This window comes from Nelumbo lutea, chromosome 1, assembly GCF_056320005.1.
Source record: "Nelumbo lutea isolate HS-2025 chromosome 1, American lotus-T2T, whole genome shotgun sequence".
NCBI classification, from domain to species: Eukaryota; Viridiplantae; Streptophyta; class Magnoliopsida; order Proteales; family Nelumbonaceae; genus Nelumbo; species Nelumbo lutea.
Window position 1 is genome coordinate 138,542,164 of NC_142684.1, and position 23,296 is coordinate 138,565,459.

The 23,296-nt window shown below is 45.9% G+C and overlaps 2 protein-coding genes across 5 annotated transcripts; one reads left to right on the plus strand and one right to left on the minus strand.

The window, feature by feature from the left end:
* Nucleotides 1–1,202: 1,202 nt before the first annotated feature.
* LOC148877876 (uncharacterized) lies at nt 1,203–4,751 on the plus strand. Of its 4 annotated transcripts, none has more exons than XM_088945785.1 (5): nt 1,203–1,819; nt 2,259–2,308; nt 2,453–2,527; nt 3,240–3,870; nt 3,987–4,751. In XM_088945785.1, exons 1-5 carry the CDS (start codon nt 1,679–1,681, stop codon nt 4,539–4,541), a joined length of 1,452 nt encoding a protein of 483 aa, XP_088801911.1. In that variant the 5' UTR covers nt 1,203–1,678; the 3' UTR covers nt 4,542–4,751. The 4 variants fall into 4 exon arrangements, with proteins under 4 accessions (XP_088801911.1, XP_088801908.1, XP_088801914.1 ...); XM_088945782.1 differs by having other exon boundaries at nt 1,327–1,819; nt 2,450–2,527; XM_088945788.1 differs by having other exon boundaries at nt 1,425–1,819; nt 2,450–2,527; nt 3,136–3,870.
* Nucleotides 4,752–19,910: 15,159 nt separating this feature from the next.
* LOC148877877 (uncharacterized) lies at nt 19,911–20,459 on the minus strand. The gene has a single exon (XM_088970695.1). The coding sequence runs from the start codon at nt 20,457–20,459 to the stop codon at nt 19,911–19,913; it is 549 nt and encodes a 182-aa protein (XP_088826821.1).
* Nucleotides 20,460–23,296: the final 2,837 nt, after the last annotated feature.

The following is a 23,296-nucleotide window of genomic DNA, read 5'->3' on the forward strand; positions in this document are numbered from 1 at the left end:
ATTGAAACGCCTATGTGGATCTGGCGTGGCATCGTTTCTTTTGAAAAATGGCCACGATTCCAAACATCCCCTTAATTTGCCTTTGAAGTGGAAAATGACAGTTTTGACCTTAGCATTTATTTGATATATTTAATTTATAAAAAATGATAAATTTCTTAAAATACTCCTATAATTTAGGAGTATTTGATTCAGGTTATATACGTTTTTTTCATTCTCATCGACAAAACCCAGATAAAAAAAAAAACCATTTTAATCTATTATTCTACAGCTTTTTACTGTTTTTGTTGTTCGTTACTTTTTCATTCATTTACAATAGAAAAACAAATCTGGAAAACGAAGATAAAGGAATTAAAAAAAAAAAAATAGAAGACACTTAGCCTAACTAATCAAGCCTCCAATTGAATCCTCTTCCCTCTTGAAATTACATTGGCAGATGATGAAGTAAAAGAAGAATGGATCGGGACCAAGCAACGATAATTATTCTACCTAAATAAATATTGGAAGAAGGAAGACACATTGCAATTAATCAACTGGGAAGTAATGCGCTCTCTCTCTCTCCTTCATTCTCCTGAAACTAAATATCATGCAATAAGTCTGAAAATCAAACAATATTTCATTTTAAAAGCCCGATATAAAATGCTATGGGTAACTTTCGGAATCAAATAGCATAAGCCCACTCCGTTAAACATTTTCCACTCATCATAGGTGGTTAATTCACCTTTTCCACACAACAATATAAAATATTGAAAGTTTTGCAAATTATAGGAGAATTTTAATAAATATAAAATAGTAAAATAATTTTTAATAAATTGTGAAATTATAAGAGATGTTTTAATAAATTACGTAGATTGGAAATATAAAGGGGAGAAAGACGAGGCGACAGGCGAAAAAAGCGATAAAGGTAAATTGGGATCTGCTCCGCCTCACAACGACCTCACACATACATTCCACCGTTCATTGAGAGCATCTCCGTAAATAATCGCCCCACAACGACCTCATACATACATCCCACCGTTTATTGAAAACATCTCCGTAAATAATCGCCCCACAACGACCTCGCACATACATCTCACCGTTTATTTCCGTAAATAATCGCCTCACAACGACCTCATACATACATCCCACCGTTCATTGAGAAAATCTCCGTAAATAATAATACATAAGAACGGGATTATTTACAGGAGATGTTCCAATGCTTGGTGGGATGTACGTGTAAAGTCGGTGTGAGGCACCATGTGTGGAGCAAATCCGGTCTCGATAAAAGTATTAGGTATTCCTTCCATTCATTCCTTCTTTAATGTTTTTTTTTTTTTTTAAATTTTCGACAGACTAGAACACGTCAACCCCTTCTTTGAGTCTCACGTTTCTAGTCATTCTACCTATCTGTCTACCTGATTAAAAACCCAAAAATAGAGTGAAAACCCGAAACCGCCTCTTTTCATCCAAAAAACCACGCTAAGATCTTCTCCTTCATTCCCAATACCACCGAACACCATTCCAGAAGCGGTTTTCATCTCTCCCATCTTTCTTCCCGTGAGCGTCTCAGAGGTGGTTTTCTAGGCGTTTTTTCCCCTTTCGGGGCTTTTCTTGATAGGAACGGAGAAACAGAGGTTTGATTGGGAGGAAAAGAAAAGTGCGCGTGAAGGTAAAGGACTGTGATAGGATTTCGGAGACGGAGATGATGGCGATGATGAGGTGGGGTACATGGGAGGAGCTCCTCCTCGGAGGCGCCGTTCTTAGACACGGGACCCAAGACTGGGACGCCGTCGCTGCGGAGCTCCAGGCCCGGATCATCTATTCCTGCAGTTTCACCGCCGAGGTTATCTTTCTTGCCAATTTATTGCCGACGTTATTTCGGCGTTGTATCTCTCGCCGGAAGCATTTTTAGTTTTCTTCGTTCATTTCTTCGAGAATTACAATGTAGAAATTTTTACTCATTCCCCTTGAATAATTGCTCTCTCTCTCTCTCTCTCTCTCTCTTAATTCAACGACAAGAATCGATTTACGTTTTTTTGTTTTTCTAATATTTGGCAATTCAAGAGTCAAGAATTTCTCGTCTTTTGAAAACAAAACACAAGAGTCAGGAACAAGAAATTTGCTTGCCGTCTCTGTTAATCTATTATTGTAATTTGCTTTTCCAAAATTTGTTGTAGCGTATTTAAATGACACAAATTGTGAGAAAAAAATATTAATAGTAATAATCACTTTTATATTTATGCTTTACTACTTTTGATTAACAAAATAACTTTCCTGTGTAGATTTGTAAAGCCAAATACGAAGACTTACAGGAGCGTTATTGTGGTTGCACGTGAGTTCCAATTTTTGCTTAACAGAATTCCCAATTTGCCCCTCACTCCAATTTTAGTTGGCCTCTCAATTTTTGCTCTTTTTAGGAATATATTGTGAAAATATTGTTGTTAGCATTTATTTCTTTCTCTCTCCTCGTCAGAAGTTGGTTCGAAGAGCTTCGAAAGCAACGCGTTGCCGAACTGAAGCGAGAATTGGAGAAGTCTGAAGACTCCATTTGGTCGGTAATTGGTCGTCCTTTCTTAATTTCCACTTTTCCCTTCTTCCTACACAAAAGAAGAAAGTAGAAAAGTTGAAGTTCTGCTTTGATAATCTTTTGTACCGAAAGTACCCCTGTTTTTCGAAAACCCCAAAACGCCCATGTTCACGAAAGAGGAAGATGACGTGTAGAATCTGGCAAAGTGGCAATGAGATTTGGTCTGGGTCATTTCGGGTTGGATCGCTAAAAGTTGGACCATAACCCTTAGGGTTGATCCACGCGTCAGATGGATCAATAGTTCAACCACATGCGTCATTTTGTTTTGATCAGGTCAATGCTTTTTTTTTTTTGATAAAAATGCATAGATGTTCAATGATTTTAATGGTTCAACGATCTGGTCAATATTGGTTTGGAAATAGTCAAATTGTAATCCGCCCAAGTTGTTTTGGGTCGGGTCGAGTCACTTTTTGATCGGTCAAAAGATAGGGACCTAATCCTTTTATCTTGTTGTATCGTAATTCGTACATGTTAGCGTTTTATCTGGCTGGGCTTTTTCTATTCAATTCCCTCGTGGTGGTGCTCATCATCACCATTGGTTGTCTGATATCTACAATCGTAATGCGGTTCAGTGTTGATAGGACCCCTTTCATCTGTATGAGTTATGAAGAGGACACGTATCACGTATGGTTTGTGAGCCTATTGCTTACGTGGGTTGTTGGGAATCGTGTTTCAGTTCTCTGGAATCAAAGCTTGAGAACCTCAAAGCAGAAAGGGAAGGCCGCAACACTGATTCCAGCTCATGCCGGACAGAATCGCCGGCGACCCTGGGAACCTCTGACGGAGTCGATTTCTCCGGCAAAGAAACATCATCCAAGGATGGACTATCTGCTGGTAGCTTCACAGAGGAGACCACCATTAATTGGTCCTCTCAATGCAAGGGTCCGGCTCCCGTGTCAGCTCAACAAGCTGATATTAAGCCAGAGTCAGTTGAGGATTCGGACCGAGACAAGAAGTCGAACTTTGTCGATAAACTAGAGGTCACTACTGTTGTGGCCGGCCGAGGAGGGAACTTGAGAAAGAGAAGAGGGAAGAGGAAGAGGAAGGAATGTAGTAGTAATATTAGTAGGCACGTCAAGGAAGGGAGCGTTGCGGAGAGCGATGTAATGAGCTCCGCCGATGTGATTGTTGCCGTTCCGGACAAGGAAGAATCGACCCGAGATTGCAACGGGAGCGCCAGACCCACCGACGAAAACGATCGCAACGACCGTAACGGTGGGGTTGGAGTTGCTGATCTTATCGGAATCTTTAACTCTGTTGTGGAGAATGACTGTGCCTCAATGTTCCGGCGCCGGCTCGATAGCCAGGTAAGAGCTAGAATACGAAGAACAAAAATAAGCAATATTTAGCTGGAACCACTGAGCTACCCTTGTGATTTATAGAAATGCCCTTTTACAAGTTAAATTTGCATTTTTTCAAACAGAGGCGGTCGAGATACAAGCAGACCGTGCGGCAGCACCTAGATTTCGACACGATAGGAACAAGGATTATCGACCGTTCGATCATGTCGAGCAAAGAGTTGTTCCGAGATTTGCTTCTGCTGGCCAACAACGCCGCGGTCTTTTACCCCAAGAATACCCGGCAACACAAATCAGCCCTCGCCTTACGAGAACTCGCCAAGAAAACATTCCAGCGGCAATTCCTCAGTGATTCTGGCCGAGAGACCGGCAGCTCGGCAACGGCAAACACGGACGCAGCTCTCCACGTGGTGGAAGCACCGAGGTTTAACCCACCCGTAAAGCCTCGAAGTATACGTCCTTGCAACCGAAAAGTTATCAGAAAAGTCAACGATTTGGAAAAATCTGTCCCTCAGAATCCTTCGAGGGAAGGCAAGAAGTCACCTGAAGCAGCTTCTCAGATGGAGGCGTCGGCGGTGGCCAAGAAAAGCGTCGGTCGTCCCGGGAAGGTTGGACGGAGAGGTTCACGCAAACGGCCTGAAAGTCAGGCCAAAGGAAGAAAGAAAGCTCGTAGAACCTAATCGTCAGGCCTTGAAGAAATTCTGTGTTGTCCTTTTGTTGTATAAATTCAAGAAATTCAAGAGCCGTCTCATTCTTTTGTTTTTATTTTTTCCTCTGGATGGATGTTTGCAATTTTTATAGTCACGGCGGTTTAAAGGAGGAAATAGTTTCTTGAAGACAAGGACAACTTTTTTCTCTGAATATCAATAAAAAGTAATATTTTTATAAAATAGCTTTTTTAAAAAATATAAAAAAAAAAGGCAGGAATACTGTTCATCGTCTTCTCTAATTCTGTATTCATGCAAAGAAAGTGTGCGATGGTTCCACTCTACTTTTATGTTTCATGGAGTATTTGTATTAGTTATTTTTCGATAAATCCATAAGGAAGAAAAGATGTTAATTAGTCGATCTTCATATCTGTCGCTGCGAGCCACAACTACCCAAATGAATGGTCAGAACAAATTCAGTGGATGGTTGGTGGTGCCATTGACTTGTTTCTGCCGACTCACACTCACAGTTCTGAGCTCTATGCTATGGATCAAGAGGGTTCGAATGAGAGATGTCATGGCCGCAGCTTGAACTTCAAGGCATCGCTTCTATCAACAAGGCTTCTTGCCGCAGCTGGTTCCATCGATGCAGATGCAAATGCAGATCCCCGAGGAATTGCTCGCGATATAAGTAAAAGGATCCCATTTTCAAGGGAGAGATCTCCTGGAATGCCCAATAACATTGAGAAAAGCGGCCTCCTTGCTGAGAGCCCACCACCTTCCTAGCTTCCACCGGGTCAATGGCGTCCTCCGGCAAAAGTGGCCTGCGATGATGATGATAAACTTGTCGACGACAACAACGATGATGAAGATGATAATTCAACGGGCTGCGATGACGATACTGATGCCGACGACGAGGTTTTGTCATCAGATGTAATAGACGACAATTTCTCGTTATCAGAGTCCATAGATATTGCTGATAGCATGCACCTTGGGGTGCGTGGATTGGAGCATGAAGAGAGATGTCTGGAGGAAATCACTCACCGAGTTTCATAATACGCCGTTTTCTCCCGGCAGCAGATGCCTTGGCTGCTTCTTACTCAATTTCTTCAAAGAAGAAAATGCATAAGAGGGTTCCTTCTTCTTCTGCCTACCATTTCTCAAGTGATGATGATGATGGGTTGATCAGTGATATTCAAGTCCCAGAAACAGAAAGATTTATTCATCCCCGAAGTACACTGGCACGATCGTATACACATGCCAAGGCGTGTGGGCTTGCACCCTTCTTCCCTTGGCGCATGAAGCACACACTCTACGGATTGAAGAGTCCCATCGGCATGGCTTGCCCAGTTCCAAATTTTATGGCAGTTCCAGACAAACACGAAATGCTTCGACCAGAGAAGGTGGTGGTACGGTTGATTTCATGCCAGAATATAATCTAAATAGGGTTTATTGCAGATAAGGTCCATGGAAAAGTAGAGTGGAACCTTCTCACACATTTCTTCGCATGAATACAGAGGCAAAGAAGACGACGAACAGTATTCCTGCCCTTTTTTGATATTTTTCTAAAAAATTATCTTATTTTAATTACTTTATAAAAATATTACTTTTTATTGATATTCCGGACAAAAATTTGCCTTTTTCTATAAGAAACCCTAAAGAATTTAAAGAAAAAAATTGAGTCAGATTAACTTCCAATGTCCTAACCTCCCGCACTCAACGTGCTGAACCAAAAAGCTCCTAAAACTCTAGTCATTCCTTTTCCATCACTAAGTGGTTACCCATTAAATCCCCAAGCCCTCTACTGCGGCAAGCTTCAGAGACTTTCCCTATGCGAGATGGCGGAATCAACAATAAGCATTGAAGAGGTCAGAGGCAAGACGGGCTTTCCGACTTCTTCACAACAGGTCGATCGAGGAGCTGCGTCTACGGTTTCAAAAACATGCAACTTTGGTTGGTTCCACTTATAAATAAATGTGGAGCTCGTGCAAGAAGCTTGCAAGTTGTGAACAAACGGACGGTAAGAGGGAGAATTTTTTCACGTATTAAAGTCACCTTGGAAAATATCCTAGCACTACATATCCAATCAAAACTGTAAATTTTTTGCGTTGGTTGCAGGTAGAGTTCTATAAGACAATGTCGAAATTGAACCAGGGAAACCAAGTAGAGGAAACATGGTAAGATACCATATTGAAGTTGATCTAAGGAAATCACTTTCGCGAGGATTTTTTTTGAAAAACAACAACAACCCAGATTTGCCTACGAAAACCTCACCAAACTCTGTCTCTATTGGTGTGTCCGGAGGCGTGTCGTTAACCACTTTGGAACACCAATTTAATTATTTTTAAAATTTTCCATTTCTCAAACAAATACTAGCGTTGTAAATGGGTGGGAATGGGTCGTATCCACAGGGAAGCAAGTGAAAAATTAAAATATACTTAGATCCGGACAAGAGAATGCAATCGGGAATGGCAGAAAATACGAAAATAAAATTTGTTGTTGCTGTAATTAAATGTTTCAAATTTAAATAAGGCAATAAATAAAAATCAGAATTTAATAAAGTATGGGAATCAACAAGGGAACTAAAAGAAATAAAAAAAAATGATCCAGAATCTGGATCGAGTAGCGGTAGCTGCAGATCAACCAGACAGTTTGCAGAAACCCCTCCTGACAAGAACTGGGCGTCCGTCCTTTCTACAACCCTTGAACCCCTCAAGACACCTTATCCTTGAATCGAACAAATGTGGATCTGCAAAACTGAGAAACGAACAAGAATTAAATGTAAAAAATTGCAGAAATAAAAATAACAAAAAAGAAAAAAAAAAGAATGGTTGATCAGATCTAGTGGTGGTAGTTGCAAAATGGTTGAACAACTTGCAAAAACCCCTCCTAACAAGACCTGTGTGTCCTCCCCTTCTACAACCATTGAATTCCTCAAGAAACCTTAGCCTTGTTAACTCGACGAATTAACCAACCCCTTCTACAGGGCCCCTGTGACCTTTTTTGTAGAGAAGGGTGGACACAACAGGAAATAGGGAGAAAGATGGGGGCGACAGCTGGGGTTTAGCAAAGTTAGGGATGCCCTAGGGTTTCTAATGGATGGCTAAGATGGTTTTGGGGTGATCCTATGGCTGAAAATAAAATGAGAGGGCACCCAATATTGTGTAGGGCTAAAATTTGGGAGCCCAGAAATAGAGGGTATAGATTATAACATCTAGGGTTGAAGGGTTAAGATTAAAAGAATATGTGGTGCCCTAGATTGAATGATCGGGATATAGGATGGAGGGAGTGCCTAAGATTTAATGGTGAGGATTAGCAGAATATGTGGCACCCTAGGTGATGAAGGAAGATTTGGCCCGACCTCACAGTTATGCGACACGTGGCAGAAACAACAGCTTGGAAAAAAGGCTAGCCTAAGGCATGAACACCAAGGGGAGACACCACCGAACCGAACTCCCTACTGGGGGCCCGAACTCACCCTTGGCCCAAAACCATAAAGTAATCCAAACTAGCCTACCTTCAGTTCGGGATATACCTCGCCGAACTGGCCAGCCTTGTAACAGCTCGGGATATACCTCGCCGAACTGGCCTGCCTTGTAACAGTTTGGGATACACCTCGCCGAACTGACCTGCCCTATAGATACCTCCGAATTCAAGACTTCGCCTCGCTCACCACTCCGCATCACCTTCTAGGCGCCAAATCCAAACAAGTCGTACCATGCCTGACACTGAGGAAGTTCGTGCCCAAGGGCGCCGCACCGGACTGACTTGGGATCTGACGCTTGGCGGTCGCACTCTAAACGGCCACCTGCCACCGCCACTGACACCGCCATCTCTAGTTAGAGAGACGGTTAGGCAGTGACGGTTTTGTCACAGCAGAAAGGACGACGACCGAATTGACAAACGCAAGGGTAATCATACCTGACCTGACAAGGGCCTCGAAACGAGTGCGCGAAGTGATTATAAGAGCCCCCTGCCCCCAACAAACAAGGTATTCAAACTTTGCGCTATCTGGTTTTATCTTTCTTTTGAAGGATTCTAACTTAAGCTTCAGAGCCGTTACACCGGGTTCCCCCCGGAGCTTCCTCATCTCCTCCGTTTCAGGTTCCCTACTATTCAGTTCAGAAGCAAGGTCGTTGACAGCTAAGACCGGCCGGATCGCGCATCATCAATTGGCGTCGTCTGTGGGAACCACTTCAAAAAGCCTATCCATACCCCCTTTTCTTCAAAAAAACCCAACGCTCATGGCCTCCTCCAGCAACGCCGGACGTGGCACGGAGACAAACACCATCGGGGAACAACTTCAAGTCCCCGTGGTGTGCGTTGGACAGTTCACCATCCCCCTTTCGGTGGATGGGATCCCCAGCTTGAATGCGCCACAAGCAGTGGCACCCGTAAACCTTCCTGCCACAAGCATCCCCTTTCCTCCCCCTATTGAGACAACCTTTTCTGAACCAACTGCCGTCCCCCTGGCAGCCAGCCAAAACCGGTTGGACGACCTGATGCAATGCATGCGGGCAATGCAAGCCCAAATGCAACAGTTCCAGCAGCACCAGTTTCACCAGCACCAAGTGCTGCACAACATCTCCCAGTATCACTATCAACAGTAGTTCCCCTAACTGCCACTGAACCAACCACTACTTCCACCTCGCCACCCCGCTCCGAGGCCGGTCAAGGCCTCCCCGCAGGATGGACGCCCCCACCAAGGAAAGGCCTCCTGGCCCCAGAACCCCCCTAAAAGCCAGGCCTCGTCCCCAGGCCGAAGAGAGAAAAAAATCATCCCCGCCTCGCAGCTCGCAGGCGGGTCGGGAACCTCACCCACGAGATCGACACCTCGGCACTCCAAGCCCGAGTTCCCGCTCACGGAAAACCGGTTCGGTGCCCTGGCGGTAGACTACCAGCATTTCGGGCCCATCGAGCTCGGCAACACGGAGGTCAGCAATGCCAGTACAAGGCCCACTCAACAACGAAGGCACCGGCGAAGTCGCCGAACTGCCACCCGTGTCTTGTCAGAGCTCAGAGGCAAAGAAGAGACAAACTCGGACGAGGTAGAAGCTGCCTCGATTCTCTCGGTCCCTTCCCCCCTCACGTCAGAACTCCTGGCGGTCCCCTTACCCAGAAATTTCAAGCTCCCACCTCTGGACAAGTACGACGGCTCCTTCAACCCCAACGACCACGTTGACGCTTTCTAGTCCCAAATGCACCTCGCCAGGGCCAACAAATCGTGCATGTGCGTGGCCTTCACCACCACCCTCAGGGGAGTAGCCCGCACTTGGTACAGGAACCTGGCCCCCGGGTCGATAAAGTGTTGGGCCCAGTTCGTGCAGGTCTTCACCGCACACTTTGTCACCAGCAAACGGTGCCCCAGAACAGAGGAAAGCATCTTCGGAGTAGTCCAAAGGGAAGGAGAATCCATCCGGGGCTACATCAAGCGATTCAATGAAGCATGCTTGCAGATACCGCGGTTGGACCCCGCGGTGCAGCTCACGGCGGCCAAAAGAGGGGTAACGCACAAAGAATTCAAATGGCACATGGTAGCTAACCAGCCTGCAACCGTGGCCGAATTTCTCAAGCTTGCGGAAAAGTTCATGAGGACAGAGGAAGAAATCAACCAATGAACCGAAGGCGGGAACGAGAAAAGAAAGAGGGAAGGCGAGCTCCCCAACCCAGTCGACAGGAAAAACCCGGCCCGGGAGCCAAAGCCGAACCAGTCATTCCGAGCTCCCCTAGCAGTTCAGACGGATTACACGCCGTTAAACACAAGGCGGACCGAGATCTTAATGACAATCAAGGACGCCCCATACATGAAGTGGCCACCTCGCCTAAAGGGAAATCCGAACGAGAGAAATAAGAATTTGTATTGTAGTTTCCATAGAGACCATGGTCATAGTACCAGGCAGTGTAATAACCTCTGGGACGAGATAAAGGGGCTCATCCATCGCGGATATTTGAGAAACTTTGTACAGCACAACAATAATAACAATAAGGTAGGTCGGTAAGGGGAGCACGAAAAGGATGCCCCCGAGTCTAGCATCAGACCTGCCGAACCGTTGCAGCGACAGCCTCCGGAAGAGAGGCCAGTTCGGGGAACCATCCATGTAATTGTGGGAGGTTCGGTGGTAGCAGGGTGTACCTCGGCAGTGGCCCGGACATCACTTCGCGAAGCGGCCCTCGAGGAACGGAACCCCCCAAAGAGACCAAAGACCGAAGAACCAATCTTCTTCACGGAGGACGACGCGCGAGGGGTCCGCTACCCCATTGATGACGCGCTTGTCATTAAACTAAGGATCAATGACTTCGAGGTCAGACGCGTACTCGTAGATTCGGTCAGCTCAACGGACATCCTCTTTAAATCAGCGTTTGACCAGCTACAGTTACAGAGGAGCGAGCTGAAGCCCGCGAACACTCCCCTGGTGGGTTTCAGCGTAAATGAAGACAGGCCCCTCGGAAAAATAACAGTACCTGTGGAAGTCGGCACATGGCCTTGTGCGGTCAGACTCAACCATGATTTCCTGGTGGTCGCGACCCCCTCCCCATACAATGCCATAATAGGGCAGCCGATCATGCATATCCTACGGGCGGTGGTCACCACCTACTATTTGGCCATGAAGTTCCCTACGGACTTCGGTGTGGGGGTAGCGCGGGGCGACCAACTCGAGTCCCGCAAGTGTTATGTTGCCGCCCTGAAGGGAAAAACCATGGCAGTTGACGACCTCGAACTAGAGCGGTCTGCGGAGCAGGGTGAGGAATGAGCTTCGCCCACAGAGGAAACGGTCGCAATCCCGACTTCGGCTACGGACCCAACTCCACTTCAGATCGGAGCTTCCGTCGAGGAACCCCTACGAACTGAAATTGTGAGTTTTTTACTTCAAAATTTAGATATTTTTGCCTGGTCCGTGGCTGACATGCCCGGCATTAGCCCTAGCCTGATAACTCACAAACTTAATACTGACCCTGTAGTCAGACCCGTTAGATAGAAGAAACGCAACTTAGCCCCAGAACGCTGGAGGGCGATTGACGAGGAGGTCGAGAAGCTCCTCGCAGCAAACTTCATAAGGGGTCCATTACCCGAGCTGGGTGACCAACCCGGTGCTGGTAAAAAAGGCGAACGGCAAGTGGCGCATGTGAGTTGACTACACCGACCTGAACCGAGCTTGCCTGAAAGATTGCTTCCCCCTCCCTAGAATTGACCGTCTAGTGGACGCGACCTCGGGACATGAGTTGCTAAGCTTCCTAGATGCTTACTCGGGCTACAACCAAATCCGGATGGACCCATCCGATGAGGAAAAAACCAGCTTCATATCCGAGTTCGGCCTATATTGCTACAAGGTCATGCCCTTCGGATTAAAAAATGTCGGGGCGACCTTCCAAAGACTTGTAAATATGCTGTTTCGGCCCCTGATTGGCATGAAGATAGAGTGCTATGTAGACGACATGGTCGTCAAGACACAGTTTTCACAAGAATTAATACAAGACTTAGATTCTGTCTTCCAAATCCTGCGTCAGTTTAGCATGAAATTGAACCCCAACAAATGTGTCTTTGGCGTCACCTCGGGCAAATTCCTAGGCTACATTGTCAATTGGCACGGTATTGAGGCCAACCCGGACAAGATAAAAGCCATTCTAGATATGAGACCACCTCGGAAAGTAAAAGAAGTTCAGAGGCTAAACGGCCGCATAGCCGCTCTAAGCTGCTTCATGTCCAAATCAGCAGACCGCTGCCTACCTTTCTTCAAAGCAATCAAAGGCAAAGGGTTCGAGTGGATCCCGGACTACCAGCTCGCGTTTGACGAGCTAAAAGGTTACCTCGCTAGTGTGCCGAACTTAGCCCGGCCCGAGGTGGGCGAGGTCTTAGAACTGTACCTCTCGGCAAGCGACAAGGTGGTCAGTTCGGTACTAATAAAAGAAACAGACCAGGTCCAACGACCCATCTATTATGTTAGTAAAATTTTGCAGGGAGCGGAGACAAGGTACCCGCAGATAGAAAAGCTAGCATACGCACTGGTGACAGCAGCTCGGAAACTCCGCCCATACTTCCAGGCTCACTCCGTCATCATCTTGACTGACAAACCTCTGAGACAAGTTTTACTCAAACCCGAGGTTTCCGGTTGACTGACGAAATGGGCCATCGAACTCAGTGAGTACGACCTCCAATACAGGCCAAGAACTGCTATTAAGGCCCAAGCTTTGGCAGATTTTATCCCCGAGTGCACTTTCAGCCACGAAACCCTACAGGTCGAGCCCGAGGTCCCCGGTTCGGGCGAACCCGGAGCTCCCGAGCCAATAGAGTCTGAACCCCGTGAAGTAGCAGCCAGTGTGGCATTTCTCCTGGTCAGGCAAAACACGAACTGAGATGAGGAGCCCTGGATCTTTCACGTGGATGGTTCCTCGAACCAGCAAGGCAGCGGGGCTGGGATAGTCTTATGTGGCCCGGGCGACACAAAATTAGAATACACACTACGCTTTGAGTTCGCGGCATCCAACAACGAGGCAGAGTACGAAACACTGATAGCTGGGCTGGACCTAGCGCGAAAGGTAAAGGCAAAGCACTTGGTCATCTGCAGCAATTCCTAGCTCGTGGTCAACCAAGTTACGGGCGAATATGAAGCACGCGAGCTCTCCATGATCTCATATTTGGCAAAACTAAAAGAGGCCCTGCTCAACTTCCAGTCACACTTCATCAGGAAAATCCCGAGGTCAGAGAACATTGAGGCCGACGCTCTGTCCCGATTAGCCAGCACAAGTCACAACAACATGAGAATCGTGTACATAGAGGACTTACCTCGGCCTAGTATTCTCTGGGGGACAGAGGAGGTCGCTCCCGTCCTGGAAGCAAAGCCGAACTGGATCGACCCACTCGCGAGCTTCTTGATAGACCGAACCCTCCCTGGAGAACGCAATGCGGCCAAGAGGGTGCAGCGCTAGGCAGCCAAATATGTCATAACAGACGAACGGTTATACCAACGGTCCTACACGCTTCCCTACTTGCGTTGCCTGCGACCTCCCGAAGCCGAGTTAATACTCCGCGACACTCATGAAGGACTGTGCGGTGGACACTTGGGGGGCAGAGCACTCGCCCAAAAAGCACTTCGACAAGGATACTACTGGACAACGATGAAGGCAGAAGCTGTCGAGCTCGTCAGAAAATGCGACAAGTTTCAGAAGCACGCCAATATCCACCATCAACCTGCCTCTGACCTCAAATACCTCGCCAGCCCGTGGCCCTTTGCACAATAGGGCATCGACCTCCTGGGGCCATTCCCACCAACAATAGGTGGAAGAAAATTCCTAGTTGTTGCAGTAGATTACTTTACAAAGTGGATAGAAGTCGAACCTCTAGCAACTATTACGGCCCAAAACATACAGAACTTCTTTTGGAAGAACATAGTATGTCACTTCGGGTTACCTCGGGTACTAATTTCCGACAACGGCAAGCAGTTCGAGGATATCAAGTTCCAAGAGTGGTGCCAGAACATGGGGATTCGACAAAACTTCACATCAGTCGCGCACCCGCAGGCAAATGGTCAGACGGAAGTAATGAACAGAGCCATCTTGCACGGACTGAAAGCACGTCTGGATCGAGCTAAGGGATTGTGGGCCGAAGAGCTACCAAGTGTCTTGTGGGCCCACCAAACTATAGAAAAAACTACCACGGGAGAAACCCCCTTCAACCTCACCTACGGCACTGAAGCAGTGATCCCGACGGAAATTGAAGTACCAACATTGCGACTAGAAACATACGACGATCGGACAAACGAAGATGAGTTACGTACCAACCTTGACCTATTGGACGAGGTAAGGGACCTCGCGCACATCCGGACAGCGGCATACCAGCAGCAGGTAGCTCGCTACTACAATGCCAGAGTAAAGCAACGAAGCTTCTGAGTCGGCGACCTGGTCCTTCGTAAGATTATGGTGCCCGAACCCAGCATGGGCAAACTTGGACCAAACTGGGAAGGGCCCTATAAAGTAAAGAGAGCGCTCGAGGGGGCATATGAATTCGAAACCTTGGAAGGCAAACAAGTACCTTGAGCGTGGAACATCGTGAACTTAAGGCGATACTACCTATAAACCGCCAAGCAAAGTGGATGAAATTAGGTCTTATGGGCCACGATGCAAAGCCAAGAGGAACCTCGGCATAAACAAGCAAAGAAGTCGGGCATGTTATCAGCTCGGCAAAAAATCAGTTCGCTGCAAAAAGCCTTCGCAGCAAAACAGGTCGCGGAAGTATAATAACCCGGACAAGAAAGTGGCATATTCAGTTCGACAGAGAATCAGTTCAGGGAAAAGGAACACTTGGGCAAAAAGATTATCTATTCCGTTGCAAGAAATAGGAGTACATTGGCCATCAGAAGGGACTTAAAAAAAAAGAATATCTTTAAATGCTCGGAGCTACTTCTTTGCCATCAGAAGGCACTTCAACAACACCCGAAGGCCCTACCTCTCCTTCAGAGTCCGGCTCGCCATCAGCAGCATTGGCCATCTCCTGAGTTATATGCGAAGTGGATATGTCACTAACATCGAGGTCGGGGTACGTGTTCCGGATCATCCACCAGCTCAGTTTGAACCCCCTTCTGCAAGAATCCACCATCAGATCGTCAAAACGCGGAGAGGCAATGTAGTCTTCAACGAACTTCTTCTTGGCGTCTTCAATGCCTTGGGAAAAAATCTGTGTTTTCTCCCTGATGTCCTCCTGAAGATATTCGACTTGATGCTGTAAATCCAACTTCAAGTCCGCCATGTGCTTGACAACTACCCCCATGGCCTCGGCATCACGCTGAGACCTTGCCTGCCTGGCCATTGCGACGCGAGTAGCCTCTTCGGCAGCATAAGCGGCCGCCTCAGCAGCTTGGGTATTCGCCTCTACAGCACAAAAAGCCTCTTCAGCAGCATGGGCGGCAGCCTCAGTAGCTCGCACCTGTTGCGAGCTCCTCTCCACTTGGACTGCTAAGGCATGAATCGAAGAATTCACCTACCAAAAGAAACAAGTGAGCAATAACAGCAAAAGCGACAAAAAATGAAAAAGGCAGACGGAATCTGACTTACCACCATAGCATGTGTTACGGCGCGACAGGCGACCTGATTCAAAGGAAGATCGGTCCACACCGCGATCTCCTCAGGGAAAGTAGCCTCCCTACTCTTCTGAAGAGCGTAGTTCGGCGTCAACACGCTCCTGAACTCCCCTTGAGCTCCCGAACCCGAGGGCCCAGCCCGCGTATGAGCGGACCCAGAGTGAGCAGGAGCACTTGAGTATGCAGAAGCGCCCGTATGAGTGGTCTCAGCATAAGGCGCCCCGGCAGCCTCATGCATCGGTGGAGTCACCTCGGGCTCCCTGGGCAGATCCTCCAGCGTGTGGTCTGGAACTTGAGGCTCCTCATCCAGGGGCAGCTCGGTATGAGTTCGCTTGGCGACCCGCTTCCTCCTCTTCATACCTTGGAATAGATGCCCCCCACGAGTGTTCTCCGCGTTCATCACACCTGCAGAAACGAGTTCGACATCAGAAAAATGAAGGAATAAAGCAAGCAAGAAATCGCATTAGAAACCTACCCGAACTTAGGCCAGCCGCAATAAGCTTGGCCTCCGTTAAGTAGTAATGGCACTTTAAACCTTGTCGTACCCATTGCCAGAGGCCCTTCACCGTCTCTTTATCGAGAGTAACACCTGAATCAGGAGCGGCCTCACCCCACTTGGTCTGAAAGGGCCATCCTTGTGCACTTCGCACACCGAAATAGTCCCGCTTCCACGCCAGGACCTTATTAGGAAGATCGTGCAGAAGCTTAAAGCCCGGGCGAGGAGAAAGGTAATACGCTCGTCTTCCCCCAGGAAGAGAACCCGCCTGTCTCTTGAGCATCAAGATGGAGGAGAATATCTCTAAGTCTAAGGGGAAATTCTGCTCACAAAAAAGGGAAACTGTCCCCACCAGGTTCCGAATAGAGTTCGTATGAAGTTGGCCAATGGTGACACCGAAGTGGTTTATGAATTCGACGAGAAGGGGGTGGAAAGGAAGTCGCAACCCTGCAGCGAGCTGCTCTCGAAAAATCACGATCTCATCAGGACCGTGTTCCCAAGGAAAGCTACCCGAAGGAATAAAATATGTATACCCCCCAGGAAGATTGTAAGACATAAGTATAGATTGAAGCCCCTCAGTCGTCATGGTCGAGGGACCAAACCTGTCTAGCACCCGACCTCGGCGAGAGGTCGACGCCAAACTGCCCGAAGTGGCTCGACCTACTGGTTCATAGTCCTCGAGTTCCACCTCAGGATCACTGAGGCAGTCGGGGGATACGGCTCGGTTTGTAGAACCTACATCAGTCCTACTTGAAGAGTCGTCTGAGCTATCAAAGCTAGACATTGAGTAAAAGATGTGGATTCCGGAAGGTACTCACCGGAAGAAAGTTTTGAAGGCTCTGGAGACGGGAACAAGCCAAAAAACCTTGGAGGCTATGTAACCAACCTAGACAGGAGCTTAAAAAACTTGGACGCGAGCTGAAAAGTTGGACGCGAGCTCAGTAGGCAAACCGCAGAAGTGGCAAATCGACTAGGGTCCCCCACAATTTATAGCTACAGTAACCAAGAACCGACCGTGCAGATCAAAGACGATCCGACGGCCCACATTTGTGCTGACCGCACGTCCCATGAGGTCGAGACGTGATTAGCGCACGTCTTTCCGAAAAGAGCGAAACGTTAGCACACGCCTTCTTGAAACTGACATCGCGCCGACACGTCTCTCTGACAGCCGCCCGCGCACGTACAGTAGTGGCACGCTTTTTTCAAGTTTGAATGACCTACTGTCACGTCCCAGTGGCACAAATTTTTGAAATTTAAAACGCACGGTCACAATCATCAGCATTTATTAGTAGGCACGTTTCCCGCCTTCTCGGAAACCGAAGAACCCTGGCAAAAGCAACTCGCGCAGTCAAGATTCGAAGGACGGGACAAATCCACCTACCACCTCGCGAAACTCCCCGCACCAGGGCAAGACCCTTGGCGCGAGGAGTGGGGGGCAATTGATGAAGGAAGATTTGGCCCGATCTCACAATTATGCGACACGTGGCAGAAACAACAGATCGAAAAAAAGGCCAGTCTAAGGCGTGAACACCAAGGGGAGACAACAGCGGACCAAACTCCCTACTGGGGGCCCGAACTCACCCTTGGCCCAAAACCAGAAAGTAATCCGAACTGGTCTACCTTCAGTTCGGGATATACCTCGCCGAACTGGCCAACCTTGTAACAACTCGGGATATACCTCGCCGAACTGGCCTGCCTTGTAAACAGATCAGGATACACCTCGCCAAACTGACCTGCCCTATAGATACCCCCGAACTCAAAACTTTGCCGCACTCACCACTCCGCATCACCTTCTGGGCGCCAAATCCAAACAAGTCGTACCATGCCTAACACTGAGGAAGTCCATGCCCGAGGGCGCCGCACCTGACTGACTTGGGATCTGATGCTTGGTGGCTGCACTCTAAACGGCCACCTGCCACCGCCACTGACACTGCCATCTCTAGTTAGAGAGACGGTTAGGTAGTGATGGTTCTGTCCCTGTAGAAAGGACGACGACCAAATTGACAAACGCAAGGGTAATCATACCCGACCTGACAAGGGCCTCGGAGCGAGTGCGCGAAGTGATTATAAGAGCCCCCTGCCCCCAACAAACAAGGTATGCAAACTTTGCGCTATCTGGTTTTATCTTGCTTTTGAAGGATTCTAACTTAAGCTTCGGAGCCGTTACATCGGGTTCCCCCCGGAGCTTCCTCATCTCCTCCGTTTTAGGTTCCCTACTATTCAGTTCAGAAGCAAGGTCATTGACAGCTAAGACCGGCCGGATCGCGCATCATCACTAGGGTTTAAAAGTTATAAAGGAGAGCCCCAAAATGAGTGATTGAGATTAAAAGAGGTGGAGGGTGGAGATTAAACACCTAAGGGCAAATAGGGTTTGCTAAGAGTGAAAGGATTAGGTTAAAAAGGCTCCCTAGGGTTTGCTAAGAGTAAAATGATTAGGTTAAAAAGGCTCCCTAGGGTTTGCTAAGGAGAGAGGAGCATGGTAATACAATAGGATGGGCGCCAACTGGGTTTAGCAGGTAGGAGGTGCCCTCCCGTTCTCAGTTCTTTAGAAAATCACCCCTCTCTCAGTTGGACTTCACACTGGCTTCCCAAAAACTCTACTTCATAGTTTTCTACATAATTTGCATAGAGACCCTCAAAGGTCGCATAATTGATTTTAATTGGGAAAATGCTACACTTTGACTACTTTAAGGCCGAAAATACCCCTGAATCGATGCCCTTAAGGCTTCAAAATGCAGGGTTATCACACCCCCAACTTAAACATTGCTAGTCCCTTACCAATCTAGCCATAAAATTACATTGAGTATATAGATCTTTCCCATTACAAGGTCATCCCTAACAGAATTAATCAAGCATCCTGATTCCAGCATTCTCAAATTCTGTATAGATCGGTATTGGGCTTTAGGGGTAAAACTATTTTATTTTGATTATTACTGAAACATGGCTTAAAATTATTATTTACCCTTCCATTTGCATACTATCTTGATAAGATGAGATTGATTTTAAAATCAAATAGGTATTCTTCTTATTATTTCTAGCAACGGATTTCTACCCCTGAACTTATTTTTATTGTTATCATTCACCATTTTATGCGAATCTCGACACTTGATTTAGGTGAAGAGACCTGGTTACTAAGTGTTAGGTAAGTGTCTTTGGCATTCTCTTTTTCCTTTTGACGCGAATCTTGGCACTTGACTTACGTGAAGAGACCCTGTTACTAAGTCTAGGGTGTCCACTGACCTTTTATTCTCTCTCTCTCTCTCTCTCTCTCTCTCTCTCTCTTGCAACACTGTTCAGGGTAGTCCACTATCTCTTAACAATTTGAAGAATTTTGTCTAATTTCTCAATCTTTCTCTTCCTATCTTGATAGGGGCAAACTTGGGAGTATTTTCTAAATTCTAAGCAGTTTCGACAATATTCAAACAAGACCAATTTTTTACTCCTATCACTTGCTACCAATTTCTATAGAATTCAATATTCTTTTATCAGTTTCCTTAACTTTTTCTCTTTGGGAATCTCTTTTATCAGAAAATTTTAAAAATTTCAGTGAAATTTAATTCTCCATCTTTAAAGACTTAGCTTCACAATTTTTTTTTCAATTTTCTCTCTCTTCCCTCACCCCCAACTTAAATGTCGTTGTCCCTAATGGCATGATTAGAATGATGCAAAGAAGATTTGCGCCAAAGGGAACAACGAGTAGGGTTTTCCTAAGGAGTTCAAGGTATCCACCCGGTCTTGAATCAAGAAAAAAAAACTCTAATCTTAGGATTAACTGAAAAAACTACATTGGATCGCCCAACCAGTGCTAAGTTTAACGTCTTCAGCCAGACACAACTATTTATCTCTCTCATCCAAACTCTCATACTCACTTTCGTTTTCATACCAACCAAGACCAGATTGGGCTAACCAAGGGGTAGGTAGATCATTCATGAGATTGTCCACTATGTCCACACTACCTTCATCTTTCCCTAGGTTTGGATGCTTAGAGGCATTAAAAACATTCACATAGACCTTCTGCTCCCCAAATGACATGTTCATTTCCCCCGATTTACAATTAATATTTGCATAATCCGTTGTTAAAAATGGTCGTCCTAAGATTATTGGGTTATGGTTCAGTTCTTCGGTTGAGGTCATGTCTAGGACAAGAAAATCTACTGAGAAATAATAGTTTTCTTTCCTAACAATGACATCCTCGATGACATCTCGAGGAATCTTGACTGACTGATCAACGAGTTGCAGAGTTACTGGGGTAGTTTTCAACTCGCCGACCCTAAACCTTTCATAAATAATGGACGGAAGCAGGTTCACACTAGCCCCTAGATCCAATAGGGCCCTATCAAAGGAGATTCCATAAATTTCACAGCTAATAAGAGGAGCACCCATGTCTTTCATTTTCTAGGGAAGTTGGTTCAGGAGGACTGCACTCACATCTACTAAGAGCATCACTTTTTGTGGGGCCGATCGTGGCTCCCTCTTTTGGGTGCATAGCTCTTTCAGAAACTTTGCATAAGTTGGGACATGTTGAATCACATCGAGAAGCGTGATGTTAATGTATACTTGTTTGAGAAGTTCCCTAATCTCCTCATTGTGAATCTCTTTCTTTTTTTCGTGATGGCCCGACTATGAGTGTGGTAGGAAAGGGGATTACAGATTGGTTTACTTTAGGCTCTTTTTCTATGTTTTCTCTTTTTTTTTCTTCCCTCCTCCCCCCCCCACCCCAACTTAGGGTTTTCTTACTCCTTTTCTTCTTCTTTACATTCTTTCTCATATGGGTCTTCCAAAATTCTCCCACTCCTTAAAGTTTTTACAGTTTTAGCATTTTCGAATTGGGGATTCTGAGGAGGTGGTTGAATATGTTGGAGAGACATGTAAGCAACTCCAAAAATGTAGAGGGGACCAAAGCTCATAGGAAAACTCTGAGGATGAATTAGCTGAGAAGCGGCAACGGCTAATGAACTGCCCACAAACACTGGGGAGAAGCAACAGAAAAATGAGAGAGAAAGCCACAAAATTGAGTCAAGGCGAGTCCACTAAGTCATCAAAGGGGAAGAGATCCGAGTCAGGTAACACCTCAACTCGGAAGCAACTGAACAGAGTCCTCTTATTGCGAGCCCAACTCTCGAGGCAGAAGAAAATATCAAAATAATTAATGCTGACCCGCTTCCCAAGGAGGGTTAGTATCAAATATACTTGACAGCGACAGGCGGATATGGTATAATTAATCCTTCAACTTGTTTGGGGAGAAGACGAAGGCCTTTTAGATAGCAATCCTCTCTAAAAGACCACTTGGATTTGCAAGCAATGTCAAAGTTACCAGCAAATCTTGGCCCCTCCCTCAAAAGAATTAATTGGGTGCCATTCAGTAGCTTCTCTGAGAAAATGGATTCAGGAAATTAGAACCTCGAGCTACACCCGCACCCAATAATCTGAATTTTTCTCTCTCTCTCAAGCTCTAGTATCCCAAAATAAAAAATTATTCATCTAGCTACAATGATCCAAAAAGATCAAGAGCTCGACCCTGTGGATAGAAATTGTCTCTAGAAGGAGCAGCAACAGAGGGCAATTTCTTTAACAGTTGTAGCTTTTCAGTATTCACGAATTTATTTTCTTTGCTCTACATTATTTTTATCCAAATAAATGAGTATTTTTCTAACTCAAGTTGTATTTTGGTAGTCTATCCTTTGTTTTATTTGCACTTCTATACAGCGAAAATGAAAATCCTTGCCTGGATTGTATGTGGGGGGGGGGGGGGTAAGGGTAGAGAGATCCAGAGAACAATAAGAAGATGGTGTAAAACTGTAAATCTTGACATTTTTTTCCTCTCCAAAATCAAAATGGCATACCTAGAAGCCTCCAAACTTGCAAAGACCCTTGGTTATTTTAACTCTAAAATAGTTAGTTCAGTAGGTATGAGTGGGGGTCTCCTCTGTACCTGGAAAGATAACATAAACATTATAGTCATTGACAGCTTTCAGAGGTTCATAGAGTTGCAGGGATATCTAAATGGGTCCTCAGAACCTTGGAATCTTGTTCTTCTCTATGGGAAACCCAGCCAAGGTAACAGGGCTGAATTTTGGCAACACCTTGTAACTACAAAGTCCTATCTGAAAGGAACCCCTTGGCTCCTAATGGGAGATTTAAATGATACTGTGCTTTGGGAAGATTATGAGGGACCTAGTAATAGATAAAGACCCTCCCGGGACTTGAGGAATTTAATTGACAATTTTTCCCTTTCTGATCTCGATTCCACTGGTCCTTACTACATTTGGACAAACAAGCAACAATGAAAGAGAAGTGTGAGATAGATACTAGACCGAGGCCTGGCAAGTATGGAATGGCTAACCTATTTCCTTGACACCAAACTCTCCACCCTTCCGACAATATATTCAGTCCTTGTAGATACAAACCCAACCCAATCAAAAGGGAAAAAAAAGTTTCACTTCCTCCCAATGTGGGTAAACCACAAGACTTTTGACAAGTTGGTAAGTGATTATTGGAGCAAACCAGTCTCTGGATCCAGAGCCCACTCAATAACAACAAGGCTAAAACTCATGAAAAGCTATCTCAAAGATTGGAATAGAGATACTTATGGTGATATCTAGAAAAACCTAACACGACTAGAGCAAGAAATCCTAACAATTCAGGCAAACCAAGGAGACAACAGCAGACTCAATGAATTGGAAAGCCAAAACAATAAATGGCTTCAAGCTGAGGAACAACTATGGAGATTAAAATCTAGGGAATTATGGCTTAAAGAGGGTGACAAAAACACCAAAATTTTTCATCAAAGAGTAAAATTCAAAAGAAGATGGGGTGCTAGAGAATATCTGAAAGATAACCAAGACTAATGGACCTCAAAACCCAAAGCCATTGCAAACCTCTTCAAAACTCACTTCCTGCAAACTTCAGGCCAAGAGGAGAACTTTGACCCAAACCTCTTAAACTCACTCCAATTCAATCAAATTTTAGTATAGGAAAGTCAAAAGCTTATATTAACCCCCCCCCCCCCCACAAAAAAAAAGAAGTCAAACTGGCTTTGTTTCAAATGAATCCCCATAAAGCCCTTGACCCTAATGGCTTTACTGCCTTCTTCTTTCAACACTTCTGGGATCTAGTGGGTGATGATGTCACAGGGATGATACAAAGCTTTTTTCACTCAAAGAGAACTTTAAGAAAATTAAATCATACTAACCTGGTCTTCATACCAAAGAAGAGAGGTG